Below are 17923 nucleotides of genomic sequence, written 5' to 3' on the forward strand. Positions count from 1 at the left end.
GATTTGGCATTCTTTCTTTGGCATGGCGGGATCACACAATAACATCAACGTGTTGCAGCGGTCTCCGGTGTTCAGCAGACTAGTGGAAGGGCATGCTCCACCATGCAACTATGAGATCAATGGCCACCAATATACCAAAGGCTATTATCTAGCCGATGGTATATATCCAAAATGGGCCACTTTTGTTAAAACAATCTCGAATCCATCAGGTATGAAGAATTCTCACTTTGCTACACGACAGGAGGCTTGCAGGAAGGATGTCGAGCGGGCATTTGGTGTGCTTCAAGCACAATTTGCCATTGTCTGGTACCCTGTTCTAAGCTGGTCTCACGACCAAATGTGGGAGGTGATGCAGGCTTGTGTGATCATGCACAACATGATCATCGAGGATGACCGCAAGAATCATGTTAGGTCACATGTTGGTCCCTATGAGTGTCAAGGCCCTCTCGCGGAGGTTGATCATGAGTTGCCTGCAGATTTTGCTGATTTTCTCGCCATGCACGCAGAGATTCGTGACAGCAATGTGCATGAGCAACTTCAAGCTGATCTCGTTGAGCATTTGTGGAGGATCAAAGGAAATACCGTGGCACCTTGATGTAGCATCTAGCCCTATTTATTATATTTGATTACTTGTTTTATTGTTTGTTGTAATTTAATTTGAAAACAATCCTCGCAAACATTTTTATTCATATGCTACATTTGATATAAATGGTTTATGTGTTAAAAAAATTATTTTAAATATTTGGGGGCGGCGTTTGGGGGACGCGGCTGGGGAGCGACGTCCCCCAAACGCGGCACGAATAAAACACGTCCCCCAAACGCTCAATCCGGCGCGGTTTGGGGGACGCTTTGGGGGACGCGGCTGGAGATGCTGTATACGCCAAAGATACTACCATCTGAACCGAAATGCAGTTTCTGTTCAGCAGTAGTATGTTACATACACGTTCTCTCAACTCTCAGATATATGTTGTAATCTTTGAGTTTGTGCCCTGTTCATGCCACATATATGGATGACGCTTGGAAAGGGGCATCAACCTAACATGTATTTACTCCCATCTTATGTTCCGGTGAATTCAGCAAGTGATGTCTGCGCTCTGTATTTTTATTTGAAAAGTGTTATTCCGGCCGGGTATGAATCTGATGCTATGTCTCAGTAGGCCTGACAGATGTTTGAGTAAATTGCCTGCTACCTACTGTATTAAATTTGAGAGGCTTAAGGTATGGATGTTTTCTTTCTTTTGTAAGAAGAGTATTTACCGGCTTGCTCTCTTATCTTTAAGATTATATTGCTGCAATGACTAGCCAAATTAATTATCTCTATCTCAATGATATTATATTCAGTCAACTATATCATGCAATATTTCAAACGGACTTCTCATACGGCTCTTTTAACTGATAGTAATTTGGGTATATCACAACAGTTTAATGTTATTAGATTGCAGCAGATATACGGAGCATCAGTAAGCATGCAATATTTTAAACAGATTTCTGATACGGCTCTTTTAACTTATAGTAACTCAGGTATATCACAACAGTGTGCTGTTATTAGTTTGCAGCAGGTATAAGGAGCAGTAGTAAGCCCAAATTAGGACACACAAGTGGTGACCGAAGGAAGCTTTGGTTTCATCAATCTCCTTTTCCCAAATATGATAGCAACTTTCTTTTTATATAGCATCCATGTAATATTTCCTGCAGCAGTATGAGAGATAGGCAAAAGAATTTGGTACAGTTGACAATTTATTTCACTCATTTGAGGTCTTTAGGATGTGCCTGTTTCATTCAAGTTTACAAGGCTGAATGTACTTCGGATTTTGCAGGCAGCTTCAGGTTGAGTTTATGCTGAGTAGGTCAATTTTTGTTTGCGCTTTATTGTGGTTCTTGATTCTTGGACGACATTTAATGACTCCCAAAATCTACTTTGGCATGTACACAATATCCACAGATATATCATACTTTATTTTTACTGATCATAGTTTCTTCAGACGACTTGAACAAAATTCTCCATGTCGGTTTTGCTTGACGTCATTTGCCATCGCATGTATAGTATAGAGGTGATATTTATTCTATAAACATTCTTTGCTGAAAATCCCGCCGCAACGCGCGAGGTATCCTCTAGTTTGCTTTACATTCTTCTCCTGCGGGCGCAATACCATATACTTCCATATTGATAGGTGCTACAAATATCCCTGCACTTGGAGGCTATCAGGCACCGTCCATCACTGGGAGGTGTCCATTCTCCAAAGGCGGCCTGGTAGGGCCTCGAGTAGCGCCTCCCTCAGATCGATGCCACCAACGGGAGCAACAGGGCAGATCTCGATGCCACAAGGGCCCAAGCAACCACCGACCATGGCCACCCAACCTCACCCGGCGGCACACCATCCACTGTCGTTTAGAAACAATACCATTTTATCAATTTTGCATAGATAAGAATAAATCGCACACTCCAACCCTAATTTGAGCCTTAAGTTTTTTACTACCTTCATCCTGAAACTTAAGGCTTATATTATTTTTAGAAAGTCGTGTCAAGTTTGACTAAATTTTTGCAAAAAATTATTATCATGCAAAATACAAAAGTAATATCATTAGATAGATAATGATGAAATCTTTTGGTATGATATCTACAAAATATTATATTTGTTGATATATTATTCTAGAAATTTGGCAAAACTTTACTGCATTTGACTTTTCAAAAAAAAATTTAATCTTTGGGATGGAGGTAGTAGTAAATATCGTGCAACCAATTTCCAAACATTCTTAGATGACGGGGAGACATTAAATGAAACAAAAAGAAGTATGCATAATAGCTTTGCGGTAGGACAACCAAGAAACAATTGTTATAACGTCCCAATCTCCTTAACAACAGTTCTTGATGTTTACAGATAGTACTTTGAGTTTCCACATGTATTAGTGAGGGTTTTCATTAGTCAAGTGGGCATACATACAGCCTGTTTGGTTCCTATGCACACTTAGCTAGATCTATGTTTGGTAAGTGTGGCTGAAAAATTAGGCGCCATAAAGTGTGGCAAAGGAGGCAAAACAAATCACAATCTGGCAGATGAACCATATTTTTAGATATGGGAAACAGAACTCCAGCCTCTGCATCAAGCATGCACACGTTCTTTCTTCATTATTAAAACAACAAACTCTGGCAAAAGCCATTACAAAGATCATACAAACCAAGGCCACCAGAAAAGACCATCGATGATGACGATGGCAGTCCATCGCCAGCTCCTCGATGAAATCTAGAAAACCCCCAACCGGTCCATGCAAGCCAGGAGCCTAAATTCGCCCAGCATATCCATGAAACGCTCCAACGCACTTGCTCCGGATGTCGCTGCCTCCATCGTCTTCCGCGAACCCATCTTCAGCATGCAGATCGATGAGCAGACTCTCGCTACACTAAAAACAGACACCACTGTGGTGCCAAGTAGGACAACATCCCTGCGCGCTAACTTCAAAGCACATTGTGGTTGCCGCTGGTACACCACAACACCATGCCGCCAAGTACCAACAAAAAACAACTTGAAGTCTCTGGAGGATCCGTTGTGCGTAGCACCTGCCAAACCAAGGATGAGTCAGCGTAGCACCTGCCGTTCAAGCATGACTTAACATTAATTGCTTCGAAGCTCCGTGCAAGACAAAGCCACTCCACCTCCCGCCTCTGCCATCCAGCGTTGCTCCACACACGATGCTCCCAAGAGAGAACACGACACTGCTGCACCACCATCGCCCTATCCGGAAGCTAGATCCTAGGGTTTCCCCTAGAGCAGCACGAGTGGATTGACAATAGTTGCACAACAATGCCTCATCAAGGAAACGGCGTAGAACGCCTCCACCGCCCGCCAAGAAAGTTGGCTCAGTTTTCACCGGCAACTATGTCTCCCTGACTCACCGTCGGGACTAGATGACGGAATGGATCCACCAAATCCAGCCACGAACCCAACCGCCTACTTTCGGCGAAGAAAGAGACCACCATCACCAAGCCCAGGGTCGCCATCCCCAAACTCTGATCCAACTAAGGATGCACACATCCATTAAGCAGGAGTACTAGGTTTTCTAATTTTGTTTAAGATTAAAGCATAGTACTCAAAATAAATTGCATGAGTACCAGGTCCAGCTTGGGACTCAACTATAAATAGGAAACTAATTCGCGTCCGTGGAGATTTGAACTCAGGTGTTGGGTTTGTACATCCACCCCCCAAACCCGTTAAGCTAAGCAGATGAACCATATAAATAATAAAGTGTGGCAACAACCAAATATATTTGCAAAAAAAACAAATATATGTCAAATTTTTGAACAGCATGGCAAATTGTGGCTACAAACAAAAATATGCTCATATATTTAACAATGGAAGAGCACGATGGAGTATCTAACTTCATGAGGAACACATCTAGTTTTTTTTTTGACAGGAAACATAGCTTTATTGATTAACTCTCATAGACTAAATTCGTCGACTATGGATAGATCTTCTGTTGGGATGTTGGTCGCTGAGATCAAGGCTTCTGGGCGAGGCTTCACGTCGATCTCGTTCCGACATGTGAAGCGTGTTTTTAATTAGGCAGCTCATTTGTTAGCTAAATCTAGCTTGGATGTAAACTCTAGTTGTGTTTTTTATTCTGTTCATCTAGTTTTTGTCAAAGGTTAACTGACGTACGCTATTGTACTAAATGAAGGCATATGTAACCATGTTACCCACAAGTATCGGTCTAAAACTAACATTTCAAGGTCTCGTGGATATATTTGTATCACGACTTTAAAAAATCTATAAAAAATACACAGTAGAGTCCTGCTTATTCGGTAAAAAAAAGTTGTATGCAATTGGTTACAACTCGGTCATTATAACATATATACCAGTCAGAACAATTATTGGAAGAAGAGTAGAACAATTATAGGAAGAAGAGTGAAGATCTTGTTTGACTTAGATGAACATTTTCCCTATATGGTCTCAAGGAAAAAAATATTTACTGTGATTCTTTATCGGTAGAAATATTTTATTTCAAAAGTAGATGTAGTATTATTTCATGTAGCTAAAATGTTTATATAACAATTATGAACATTTTTCATACATGGTGGAATATTCCTAATTGTCTGAACTTCTCGAAATGGGCTTTCGTCCCGCTATATTAATATAGCAACCAACCGATACAAGATAGCAAGCACCACTGGGGCAAACAGCACATCAAGCCCAAAATAAAGAAGAGAGAAAAGGTAAAAGAAACTAATGCCGACACCAATAGATCGAAGAAAACAAAGATATCCCGCAATCGCTGCACCCTCCGGAGAAGTCCCACCGCTTCCTAGCACATCAAGTCGCCGCATATAAGCAACACCTTCAACAAGGAAGCGACGATGTCACCGCTGCTGCCCGGACTCATCCTAGGGTTTCCCCCGGTATGTGGAGAGGATAGGGTAGGGGTACCCCCGACGCCCTTCAGGAAGGAAAGGAGACACCCGCAGGCGTCACCGCGTCGGCGTCGAACAGGCCGGCAGGGATTTCTCCCGATCCCCTAAACCACCACTCCCTCAGACGACTCGGAGTGCTCCACCCAACTGCCACCAACCAGCATGCACCACCACGATCTTGAAGCCATCCTCGCTGTCTCACTGTGGTCCTAGACACGAGGCCTCGAGGGAAGGAAGGGCACAACAGGGTAAAGGGAAGCAGCGCCACAACCACGCGGGAGTGAACATCCTCCACCGCCAGCGCGGAAGCAGACCAGACGTGTCAGCAAAAACACACTGAGCCCAACCTAGCCCAACCGGGCCCAACCTGGCCCGTAAGGTTTCCGCCGCCACGCTGCAGCAGGCTGACGTGCAGCGCCGCCACCCACCGAACCCCACCGATGCCCCACGTCCACCTCCATGGAGTAGCATCCGGGCCTGAGGCAGCCCTCCCTAACCCAGATGGGGCCTAAAAGGTCTGGGCTACGAGGGTGCATCCAGCCGCATGTCGGCGACCGGCCGCCACCAAGCCACCGCGCTGCCCCGGCCCGCCGCCAAGGAGCAGCACCTTCGCCACAGGAGCCACCCGGCCGCGCCGGACCAGCAACTAGCCTAGGAACACCGCCGCGGGCGCCGAGCTCCGCGCCTCCTTGCCACGCGCGCGGGGAATGGCAGTCGCCGCCGCCGGCACCGCACGAGCAACGCCCGATGGCACGCGCCGACGGCGGCAGAGGGGAGGGGGAGGAGAAGGGGGACGTGCAGCGGTGCGTAGGGTTGGCTCCCTCTCGCCCGCGGGGGGGGGGGGGGGGAGCGAGCGAAGCGGTATCCTTGTTCATGAACTTCAAATACATGTTTAATAGAATTCATTATTTTGGTAAGGTTACTTTATGAATTACATTATCTTATTTGTAGCATATAGCATGATACTCCCTATGTAAATATAAGGCGCACATTTTTCGCACGATCTTTGATGCACAACTTTGACCACTAATATATACTAAATATGTTGAGTGAGAATGTATAAATAATTGTTGGATTCGTCTCGTAATTCTCTTTCATTTCATAAATATCTATACAAATTTTGTGGACATATTATAAATATAAATCATAGTTAAAATCGTAAGACATTGACCAACGAAAGCTAAGAATACTTTATGATGAACGGACTACAAAATATGCAAAAAAAAATCATAACACTAGATGCGCCAAATGGGCTTTTCACATCAGTCCTTCTGGCTTCGCTTTGTGCGACGCTCTACAAAGAGATCCTCGGGGCCCTTGGCGAATTGGCTGTCGTTGTAGTTTCAAGCAGAATAAAATCAACACTAAGACTTCTCCCATAAAGTTGACAGATGAATTCGTGCACGGAATCGTGTTAACGAATGATTGTGAAAAACACCAAGCAATCTGCAAACTGAAGGAATACATCGTAATTATAGAGTTCAAAGAACATCAGCTCAGACCTAACCTTCAGTTCAGGTCTAATACGCACATAGTAGAAAGAATTGTAAATTGCAGAAGCTATGTTCAGGTCTAACAAGCACATAGTAGAAAGAACTGTAAATTGCAATGTTCAGTTCAGTGCCGAGGATGATCTGGTTTACTTTGCGAAACGCTCATATGGGCCTTACCGGTAACCGGTTTCGGTCTTCTTTTCTTTTCGACCACTCCGTCAACTTTCGGCGAGTCTATTTTCCGAATTTGAATACGTCCAAAAAAAATATTTTCCGAATTTGAACGAGGCTCGGACATCAGCTGCGATCGAGGCATCGAGCGCCCTGCTCCAGTCGGAATCGAATTTTCTGGCCGCGTCTTCAAATAGGAGCGTGACCCGTACGCCTCCTCTTCCTCAACACAAGTCCAGAACAGGAACGCAGCAAACACTGATCGGAGTAATACTACGAGACAAGCACATCGAATCGAGATCAACGATCCAGAGGCGCTGAACACGATGTCGGCCGCGCCGTCGAAGAAGGCCGCGAACCGGCTGGTGGTGGAGGAGGCGACCGACGACGACAACTCCATGTGCAAGCTCCACCCGGCCACCATGGAGAGCCTCTCGATATTCACTGGCGACGTCGTGCTGCTCAAGGGCAAGCGCCGCCGCAGCACGCTCTGCATCGCCATCGCCGACGACACATGCGAGGAGCACAAGATGAAGATCAACAAGGTGGTCCGCTCCAACCTGCGCGTCCGCGTCGCCGACGTCGTGTCCGTGCACCAGTGCCACGACGCCAGGCACGGGACGCGCGTGCACGTCCTGCCGGTGGACGACACCGTCGAGGGCATCACCGGCAGCCTCTTCGAATCGTACCTCAAGCCCTACTTCATGGACGCCTACCGGCCCGTCCGCAAGGGCGACCTCTTCCTCGTGCGCGGCGGCATGCGGAGCGTCGAGTTCAAGGTCATGGACATCGATCAGGGCGAGGACCTCGAGTACTGCATTGTGGCTGCCGACACGGAGATCTTCTGTGAGGGAGAGCCCGTGAAGAGGGAGGACGAGGAGAGGCTCGATGACGTCGGCTACGATGACGTGGGTGGTATGCGCAAGCAGATGACGCAGATAAGGGAGTTGGTCGAGCTGCCGCTCAGGCACCCGCAGCTCTTCAAGTCCATCGGCGTCAAGCCTCCCAAGGGCATCCTTCTCTACGGCCCTCCCGGCTCCGGCAAGACCCTCATCGCCCGCGCCGTGGCCAACGAGACCGGGGCCTTCTTCTTCTGCATCAACGGCCCGGAGATCATGTCCAAGATGGCCGGAGAGAGCGAGAGCAACCTCAGGAAGGCATTCGACGAGGCGGAGAAGAACGCGCCCTCCATCATCTTCATTGACAAGATCGACTCCATCGCTCCCAACAGGGAGAAGACCCACGGCGAGGTCGAGAGGCGTATCGTCTCCCAGCTGCTCACCTTGATGGACGGCATGAAGGCCCACGCGCACGTCATCGTTATGGGCGCCACGAACCGCCCGAACAGCATCGACCCTGCCCTCCGGCGCTTTGGTAGGTTCGATCGCGAGATCGACATTGGCGTACCGGATGAGGTCGGCCGCCTCGAGGTCCTCCGCATCCACACCAAGAATATGAAGCTGGATGTTGACGTCAACTTGGAGGTGGTTGCCAAGGATACGCACGGCTACGTCGGTGCCGACTTGGCCGCGCTCTGCACCGAGGCGGCACTGCAATGCATCAGGGAGAAGATGGGCGTGATCGACCTAGAGGACGACACCATCAACGCGGAGATCTTGAACTCCATGGCCGTCACCAATGACCACCTTAAAACGGCTCTCGTCGGCACGAATCCATCTGCACTTCGGGAGACCGTCGTCGAGGTGCCCAACGTCAGCTGGAACGACATCGGCGGCCTCGACGGCGTCAAGAGGGAGCTCCAAGAGACCGTCCAGTACCCAGTGGAACATCCGGAGAAGTTTGAGAAGTTCGGCATGTCGCCTTCCAAGGGTGTCCTCTTCTACGGGCCACCGGGGTGCGGCAAAACCTTGCTGGCCAAGGCGATCGCTAATGAATGCCAGGCCAACTTCATCAGCATCAAGGGACCTGAGCTGCTCACGATGTGGTTTGGCGAGAGCGAGGCCAACGTTCGTGAGATCTTTGACAAGGCGCGCCAGTCTGCACCGTGCATCCTGTTCTTCGACGAGCTCGATTCCATCGCGATGCAAAGGGGCGGGAGCGTGGGCGACGCCGGCGGCGCGGCGGACAGGGTCCTGAACCAGCTGCTGACCGAAATGGACGGCATGAACGCCAAGAAGACGGTGTTCATCATTGGCGCCACCAACCGGCCTGACATCATCGACTCGGCGCTGCTCCGGCCCGGCCGCCTGGACCAGCTCATCTACATCCCCTTGCCGGACGAGGCCTCAAGGCACCAAATCTTCAAGGCCTGTCTCAGGAAGTCGCCCGTGGCCAAGGACGTCGACCTTGGTGCGCTCGCGAGGTTCACGGCCGGTTTCAGCGGCGCTGACATCACGGAGATATGCCAGAGGGCGTGCAAGTATGCGATCAGGGAAGACATCGAAAAGGACATGGAGAGACAGAAGCTGGGGAAAGATAGCATGGAGGTAGACTGCGTGTCGGAAGCAGAGGAGGTGGCTGAGATCAAGGCAGCTCACTTCGAGGAGTCGATGAAGTACGCGAGGAAGAGCGTGAGCGACGGCGGCATCAGGAAGTACCAGGCCTTTGCTCAGACGTTGCAGCAGTCCAGAGGGTTCGGCACCGAGTTCCACTTCCCGGCGCAGCCGCAGGCGACAGAAGCTGCTACCAACACCTTCGCGGCAGATGATAAAGACGATCTGTACAATTGAGCCATCGTTGTTAGAAACTTAAGTAGCATAGTTTCTGCTTTTTGTTCTGTTTCCTCTTCTGTTAGCATTTTGTTGACTATCTCCATGTACTCACTTTTTCGTATGTAATAAGTATTTAAATCATATACTGTACTAAATAAAATGTCATGAAATAAGAAGCTCCCTGTTGGCCCAAAGAAAACCTATGCGCACTTTCATTTTCAGCAAACTCTGAAACTACCCCGAGCCGTTAACTGAAACCTCGCAGTGGCAATTCAGAAGAGATGAATTAATGTGAAGTGTTTGAAATGACTAAATATGAAGAAACCTGAAGCCAAAGATTGTTTGCATCCTTTAGTAGGCTGTGTCTGAACTCTGAACTCTGAATTCTGGAATCTGTGGCTCACACATTCTTAGTTGGAGGGAGATTTTTTGGGGTCAAATTATCATATATGTAATTTATGTTAGAAATCAGAACCAGCAAGAGGCAAGTTGAGGAGGGGTAGATTGTGCGGTTGTATGTAACTGTCGTGAGATATATCTAACTTGTGTATACTTGTTCAAGTTATGTGGTTGGCTTTTCAGCTCTTCATTCATAACTATGAAGATGAATGCAGTTTTATTGAACACGAGAAGGTTTTCTTTGTCTTCAGATTTGACAGCCTACTTTCTTTTTCTGCTAGTGGGAGTTGCAATTTACTGCATTGCTGCATCCTTCCTGCATTAATTCAGCGCTACCCAGTTGCCTTAGTGACTATTTTTCGTGTGCTCCAAAAGATAATCTCATGTTTTCTAGGAATGTGTAGTTAATTGATGAAACTATGTTGATCTCCTGATAGATTTTTCAAGGATAGATTCTGTGGTTTACATGTGTCTGAACAATAATACGTAATATGACTTCCTTTTGAAGTTTCCCTAAAGTTGCTAATTCCTCGCATCAATCTCACCATTCGTCAAACCGGCATGAACACAAACAGATTTCCTCCTCGCCAAAGGGAAATATCCGGAGCAATCAAACGAGGAGATTGGCTAGTAGGGGATCCATCATGCCAGAAGCTTGCTTTCTTGCCATTCCCAATTGTAAATATTGGTAAAACCAGCAAAAGCTGCTTGTCAGACGCCGGCGACCCATCCCGCGCCCGCCCGTCCGGATGGATCCAAACAGACAAAACCGCGGCCCAACGCGGCCATGCATCGCAAATGCGGATGGCCGCGGTGTCCAGGACGATCCAAACCCGGCCCAAATCTGGGCCGGGTTTGCGTGGCTGCGGATGGCAGGCGGCGTCCTCGCGTGTTCGTCTGGTCCACATGTCTGGCCCATCTGTTGGTGCCCCAGTCCTATTAAATGTGGACTGGGGAGGGGGACTGTCCCTATCTAGTCCCCACTCAACCACTCCACTTCGGCCGCACGAGCTCGACCTTTCGCGCCGCCATGGCCCCGAAGCGAGAGTTCGAGCCGGCTGCCAATGACCACGAGGCCGGCAGCTGCCGTCGAGCCGCGCCGGCAGCGTTCGACATGGGGCCGCCGGCTCCCATCCGCGACCGGATCTACGTCACCGTAGTGGTGGCGCAGATGTTCTGGGAGGCTGGCGTCCCAATGCCATGGGGCGACGTGCACCTCCCCCACGGCTGGCACCTGAGCCTAGATCGGGTTCCGGTGCCGCCGATCCCAGGCTCCGGCCGCGCCCGCGTCGCGCAGATCCGGCGGCGGCGCGCGCGGCTGCCGGCGGACCACCGGGAGGACCCCGCCATACGGCGACACAAGTCCCAAGCGGGACTTGTCGTTCGAGGTGGAGCACGATGCGCGCCGGCGCACGTGCTTCACCTCGGCAACGGTGAGGCCTCGCCCGCGGCCGCCTTGCGCGCAGCCGCGCACGCCTGCTAGGAGGGCTGGTCGCCGCCCCTGCGGCCTCTACATCAACGAGCCCGCGGCGGCACCAGCGCAAGCGCCACAGGCCCAGCCCGAGGAGGAGGACGACCCCGAGCTGCAGGCCGCACTGGCGGCGTCCCGCGAGCTGAACGACCTCGAGGAGCTGGCCAAATGGCCACACCTCGCCTCCGCACTGGAGGAGAAGGACAAGAAGGCCCGGGAGGATGCCGAGGCCGAGGCCGAGGCGTGGGCGTTCCTCGCCATGGCGCACCGGCAGGAGGAGGCTACGCGCCAGGCCGCGCTTCGGGAGGAGGAGGAGCGCCTAGCCGCGCTCCGGCACGAGGCGGAGCTGCAGGTCGTTGCGGCGAAGCTGCGGCAGAATGAGGCGACGTGGCTGGCACGCCTACGTAGGGAAAGGGCGCAGTGGTCGCCCTGGCCGGAGTCCCGGCTCCCATGACGTGTCCAGCCGGAACAGGGCGTCGCCGCCGGGGGGGGGGGGGGGGGGGGGCGTCGTCCTCATCGACGGCGACGACGATGAGTACTACTGGGAGTAGGGTGACGTAAGGCTTTTTTTTGCGTAAAAATTGCCTAAAAGGGCTAAGTTTAAATGAACTCTAGTTCATATTCAATTTGTTTTTGTTTTCCTTTATTTATTTATTTTTGTTATATTTGACATTTGGGATGCATTCGCATGTTGGGGGCAGTGCGCGAACCAAATAGACCGATGGCCAAGTCCGTCAGTCAGTGTGTCCGCGTGGCCACCAAACGGCCCCATCCGGACTGGCCAACGCAACCCGATCGCCACGTTGGAGATGCCCTTATATTTCTATGACCAACTCAACCACTCCCATGAGGCCATCCTCTTGCAAGAAGCCTGTCGGCAGTCCGGTTCCTGTTCGTTGGTTGCTGTTGCTGGTTGACTAATGCACACATGAGTACATGCATGGCACAAGATATGCGGGACATGCAAAAGGTATGAATGAATGTATGATTTGAGGTAATCTGAATCGGTCACAGTTGAGTAGAACTGCTACTAGGAGAGTAGGAGTAAATAGTACAAGGTAGAACTGCTAATTAAGTTGGATTAAATTTTTCACCCAAACGAACATAATCCGTTTGGGTCGGGAGAGAGGATTTTCGGAGCCGGTGCTCAGTGCGTATCCGTATCCGGACCGTCTATGCTCCATCAAGATCCGTACTAGCTCCTTTTTTTCCCCTCTCAAACAACTTCTCTTTTTTATCTCTCACACCACACAATCTTTGGACTTGAAATTTTGCAGATCATATAAACATAACAGCTAGAATATGGGAAAAATATTTTGGATTTTTTATGCCATTATGTATATATATATATATATATATTTCAAGAATTTATTTTGTATTTTAAATAATTTTAAATTTTAAATTGAACAAAAAATACAAACTATTTTTCCCTCGTCGATTTGTTATTTTGACTAACTTGTAAAAAAGTAATTGAAATATTGTATAATTTGAGATATATGAAAAAGCAAAAGTCAAAAAAGTTGAGGGTGCCTAGAGTGCACGTGCTCTCTCACACTTTTCCCTTCGTGTCGCCGGTTTGTGTCACCCCGTTGGTGATGCCCTAAGAGCATCTCCAGTCGCGTCTCCCAAACCGTCCCCCAAATCGCGCCAAATTGAGCGTTTGGGGATGTGTTTTGTTCTCCCCAGCAGCGTCCCCCAAACGCCGGCCCCAAACATTTGTTTAAAGCTTTTTGAACACACAACCATTTATCAAATATAGCATAGAAATAAATATGTTTGCGGAGATTGTTTTCAAATTAAAATACAACAAACAATAAAACAACTAAATAAATATAATAAATAGGGCTAGATCAAGGTGCCGCGGCATTTCCTTTGATCCTCCACAAATGCTCAATGAGATCAGCTTGAAGTTGATCATGAACATTGCTGTCACGGATCTCTGCGTGCATGGCGAGAAAATCAGCAAAATCTGCAGACAACTCATGATCAACCTCCGCAAGAGGGCCCTCACACTCATAGGGACCAACATGTGTCCTGGCATGATTCTTGCGGTCATCCTCGATGATCATGTTGTGCATGATCACACAAGCCTGCATCACCTCCCACATTTGATCGTGAGACCAGCTTAGAGCAGGGTACCGGACAATTACAAATTATGCTTGAAGCACACCAAATGCTCGCTCGACATCCATCCTGCAAGCCTCCTGTCGCGTAGCAAAGTGGGAATTCTTCAGACCTGATGGATTAGAGATTGTTTTGACAAAAGTGGGCCATTTTGGATATATACCATCGGCTAGATAATAGCCTTTGGTATATTCGTTGCCATTGATATCATTGTGTGATCCCGTCATGCCAAAGAAAGAATACCAAATTCACAGGTCATAATCTAACACGGCTTCAAGCACCACACTGCAATATCCATGACACCCTTTGTATATACCTTGCCAAGCAAACGGACAGTTCTTCCATGACCAGTGCATGCAATCGATGCTTCCAAGCATTCCAAGAAATCCTATGGCAGCATTTTGTGCCATGATCCTTGCAGTCTTTTTCTCAGTTGGCCCTCTCAAGTAGTATTGGCCAAAACTTTTCCACCAAAGCTCGGCAAAACTTGTACATGCACTTAATGGCAGTAGACTCACTCATGCGAAGGTAGTCGTCCTGTGTATCGGCAGGTGCTTCGTGTGCAAGCATCCTCATGGCGGCGGTGCACTTCTGAATCGACGAGAACCCGACAACGCCTACAGCGTCGTGCTTGAGCTTGAAGTAGGGGTCGAACTCTCAAACGCCGTGGAGGATATTCATGAACAGACCCTTGCTCATCCTGTACCGGCGCCGAAAATTGTCGGCATGTGTTGCATCATCTGCGAAGTAGTCATTGTGCAGCATGGTATGCCCTCCATCCTCTGCCGGGGCTTGGACTTCTTTCTCCCCGGCCGGATTCTCCGCGGTGCGGCCTCTTCCTCTTCTCCGCCTCGGCGTCAAGCATGTCCTGGAGGGACGCGATGATCAGCAAATGCTCCCGGAGGTCGTCGTCGAAGGCTTGCTCGTCCTCCAGCAGCAGGGCAAGCATCTCGTCGTCGCTATCCATATCTGTAGCAAAATTAATGGTTAAAATTGCGTCGCGACAGACGAGGCAACGAACAGCGGCCAATCGCGCCTACCTGGCAAGTCGTCGAGCACCTTGTGTGCGCGGAGGTGGGGTGGATTTGTCGCCGCGTTCTGGGACGCGGTGGCGAGGCGGCGGCGGAACGACCGACGGGAGCGCCAGCCGCGACGACGGTGCCGACTCTCAGAAGAGATCAGACGCCGAAACGGCCGGAAAATCCAGCGGCGGTGGAGGGGTGGGAGGCGCGGGAAGGAAGGAGCGACGGGAAAAAAATGCGCGAATAAACGGTTTATGGAAACAGTCGCCGACATGTGGGAGCCCGCCTCACTTTTCGTTGTGTCCGGCGTGTCCGGTGCGTCCCCTGTGGGGCGGGGACGGGCTCGGGGCACCGGACACCGTATCGGGGCGCGTCGGATAAAAAACGGCTTTGGGGGATGTGGCTGGAAGCGTTTTTTTGTCCGGCGCGCCTCAAATCCTTTTGAGGACGGTTTGGGGGACGCGAATGGAGATGCTCTAACAAGTCATAGTCATTTGAGACTTTTTTTTTCGATAAAAGGGCCTCACGGCCACAATTTCATTTCTGAAATGGGAGAAACTCAGGTTCATATCTTATTTTTACTACCATACCATGTAACGCTGGAACCCATCTACCAAAGCTACTTTCCAACAACAAAACATGTCATAAGTCATAGCGGCATTTCAGACTTCCGGTCGAGTTAACAGAATCCAAGATCCGAGTAGCACTACGAAATGGTACAACACAATGTAGAACTCGTAATTAAGTTGGAACAAATCCATGAGCTAGCTAGGCTAGATGGACAAAATTAAGCTCTTCCTGATTGCTGATGCGGATCCATTGCTGCAGCTGGCAAATGCGATGGCCTAGAAACCTAGGGCTGATTGGAGGAGGACGAGGTTCTTCCGTGTGGGATTCTGATGTGCTGCTACCTGTGGGTTGGCTGCTGCTGGACGAGCGCGGCCATCTCCGCTTTGAGCTGAAGAATCAGAGATCGAGAAGAGCACTCTCTAAGTTACATGCAGAGAAGCAAGGTCTATGCTACTACCTGAAAGAGACGGAAGAAGAGGACACGAGCAGAGCATGCGTGCGTACCTGTTTGCACTGCCTCTTGAGCTTGAGGTTGTCGTCGACGAGGCGGCGGACCTCCTTCTCGAGCTCCTGCACGTAGGCCCTCTTCCTGGCCCTGGAGCGCAGCGCGGACTCCCTGTTCTTCATCATCCGGACACTGGCGGTGGTGTCCTGGTCGTCCCCGCCGCTGCTGCTGACCCCCTGGTCCTCCCCAGCGCCGGCGCCGGCGGCGGTGCCGATGCTGAGGGAGAGGCAGGGCAGGTCGAGGTGGTGAGGGTGTACGGCGGGCGGAGGATGGGTGGCGCTGGAGATGGAGAAGAGGGAGCTGAACCCGCTCAGGCTCAGCTGCGGACTGCCGGCTTCCTCCGACATGGTTGCTTCCTTTCTTGCTTCCCGGTTACTATGTCGATCGATCCTTGCGGATGCCTACACCTTTGTGTGGTGTGGTGCAAGCTACTCCTAGTGGATAAAGGTGGATGTGGCAGCACGTGAATTGAATTCGTTCGCTGCAAATGCAAAGCAGGAGTGGACCGATGCTTGCGGTCCATCCGCCGTTCCCGCTTTTTAATTTTTGCTGGTCCTCTGAACGACGAATGCATGGCACACTTTCAGAGCATTGGCTGGCTTCAATGTCGCAGGCAGCGCAGTACGGCGATCACCGCTCCACTCGGTTTTTAGAATGTGCCACTCCACTGTCCACTCGTGACTCGATACAGTGACAGTGCATCCATCTCGCCTTAAGTGATTCCTATTTTTATTCTTCTTCAAGATTTAAGCTATTCCTAGATAGCTTCTTCTGGCTCCATGGGCCAGCCCATTATCTCATCGCTCGCGTTCACTGCTTCGGCTGGTTTTCGGCCTGGCTTTTAGGGCGACTTCTTTTGGGCCCCTCCTTATGCAGAAGCTAGTTTATAGAAAATTATGGTGAGAAACTGTGGTGGGAAGAAGCTCCTAGAAGCAAGTTCCTCCTTTTTTTTGGGCTTCTAGGAATTTTGCTTATTTGAGGTGTTGAGTTGTGAAATGCCTGTAATGTCTCTAAATTGGATATGTGTTCGAAATAACTTATAATACCATAGATATGGTCGTGTTAGTGAAAAATTAGCCATAAATGAATGAATAAAATTAAGGAAAGTCTAATAAGAATTAGAATACAGTGTCGTAGTATAATTTAGTACAATCCGAAATAAAACAAATGTCATAGTGTATTCGTAACTACAATACAAGAACTTCTCACGCAACTAAACTCTCAGCAATGTCCTTGTGTAGTTGAGCCATGACGCCATCAGCAGAAGAGGAAGTGTGCCCGCTGGTAAAAGATGCGCTATCCTCATGGATATATGAGGCCCGCTCGATCCTGTCGAAATGGGCATCATACTGTCACGAATGAAGTTGTGCAAACACATGCATGCGGTGATGATCTTCGTTTGCGTCAGAGGATCGTGGAAATGTGGTATGGAAAGAAGAATGCGCCACTTCATTTTTAGAACACCAAATGCTCTTTCAATGGCATTTCGTAAACATGAATGGAGATGGTTGAACTTTTCCTCCATGTTCTGTGGAGGTGCTCCTTGGAAGTATGGAACTTGGTACCATTGCTCTTTGAATGGAGCAATATAACCTGTTCTATTTGGATATCCAGAGTCGAGTCGACAAGATAGTATTTTCCTGCATGTTGAAATGGTGTCAAAACTTCCAATAAATTATCCACAACGTAATATTTCTTGTATATACTTCATATGTGATGGCATTACCATGAGGAGGGTGCGGATAATTGGCGAACCTAGGCGGCAGTGGCGGATCGGCGGGGTCCTGTCCGTGCTGCGGGAGATGAACACGACGCGAGAAGTGGAGCGGCGGCGGGGACGGAGCGGGGCGGCGGCGAGCGGCGACTGGCGGCTGGGCCGGTGGAGGGGCCGGTGGTGGTGGACTAGCGGCGGGGCGGCAGCGAGCGGCGGCGAGCGGCGACTGGCGGCTGTGCAGGATCGATGGGGATGCTCTGTGTGACTCAGTTCGATGGGGAGATAAGGTACGTTTTCTTTTCTTTTTTCGTTCTAGAATTTTCGTGACCGACAGCCACTTCGGAGTGGCATTCTCTGTAAAATGCTCCAAACTTGAGG

At 49.6% G+C, this 17923-nt stretch overlaps 1 protein-coding gene and 1 pseudogene across 1 annotated transcript; one reads left to right on the forward strand and one right to left on the reverse strand.

Moving 5' to 3' along the window:
• The first annotated feature begins 7394 nt into the window (after nt 1-7394).
• On the forward strand, nt 7395-9758 carry LOC127339478 (cell division cycle protein 48 homolog pseudogene; annotated as a pseudogene).
• A 5640-nt stretch (nt 9759-15398) lies between these two features.
• Nucleotides 15399-16392, reverse strand: LOC127341895 (uncharacterized). Its single transcript, XM_051367833.2, has 2 exons — nt 15831-16392; nt 15399-15714 (listed from the first exon to the last, which is right to left on the reverse strand). The coding sequence occupies exons 1-2, from the start codon at nt 16176-16178 to the stop codon at nt 15664-15666; spliced, it is 399 nt and encodes a 132-aa protein (XP_051223793.1). The 5' UTR covers nt 16179-16392; the 3' UTR covers nt 15399-15663.
• Nucleotides 16393-17923: the final 1531 nt, after the last annotated feature.

Source organism: Lolium perenne, chromosome 3 (assembly GCF_019359855.2).
Source record: "Lolium perenne isolate Kyuss_39 chromosome 3, Kyuss_2.0, whole genome shotgun sequence".
NCBI classification, from domain to species: Eukaryota; Viridiplantae; Streptophyta; class Magnoliopsida; order Poales; family Poaceae; genus Lolium; species Lolium perenne.

Coding starts and splice junctions, on each gene's coding strand:
- LOC127341895 (XM_051367833.2), bottom strand. CDS start 16,178: ATGTCGGAGGAAGCCGGCAGTCCGCAGCTGAGCCTGAGCGGGTTCAGC. Junction 15,715..15,830: donor TCAAGAGGCAGTGCAAACAG/GTACGCACGCAT, acceptor CTGATTCTTCAG/CTCAAAGCGGAGATGGCCGC.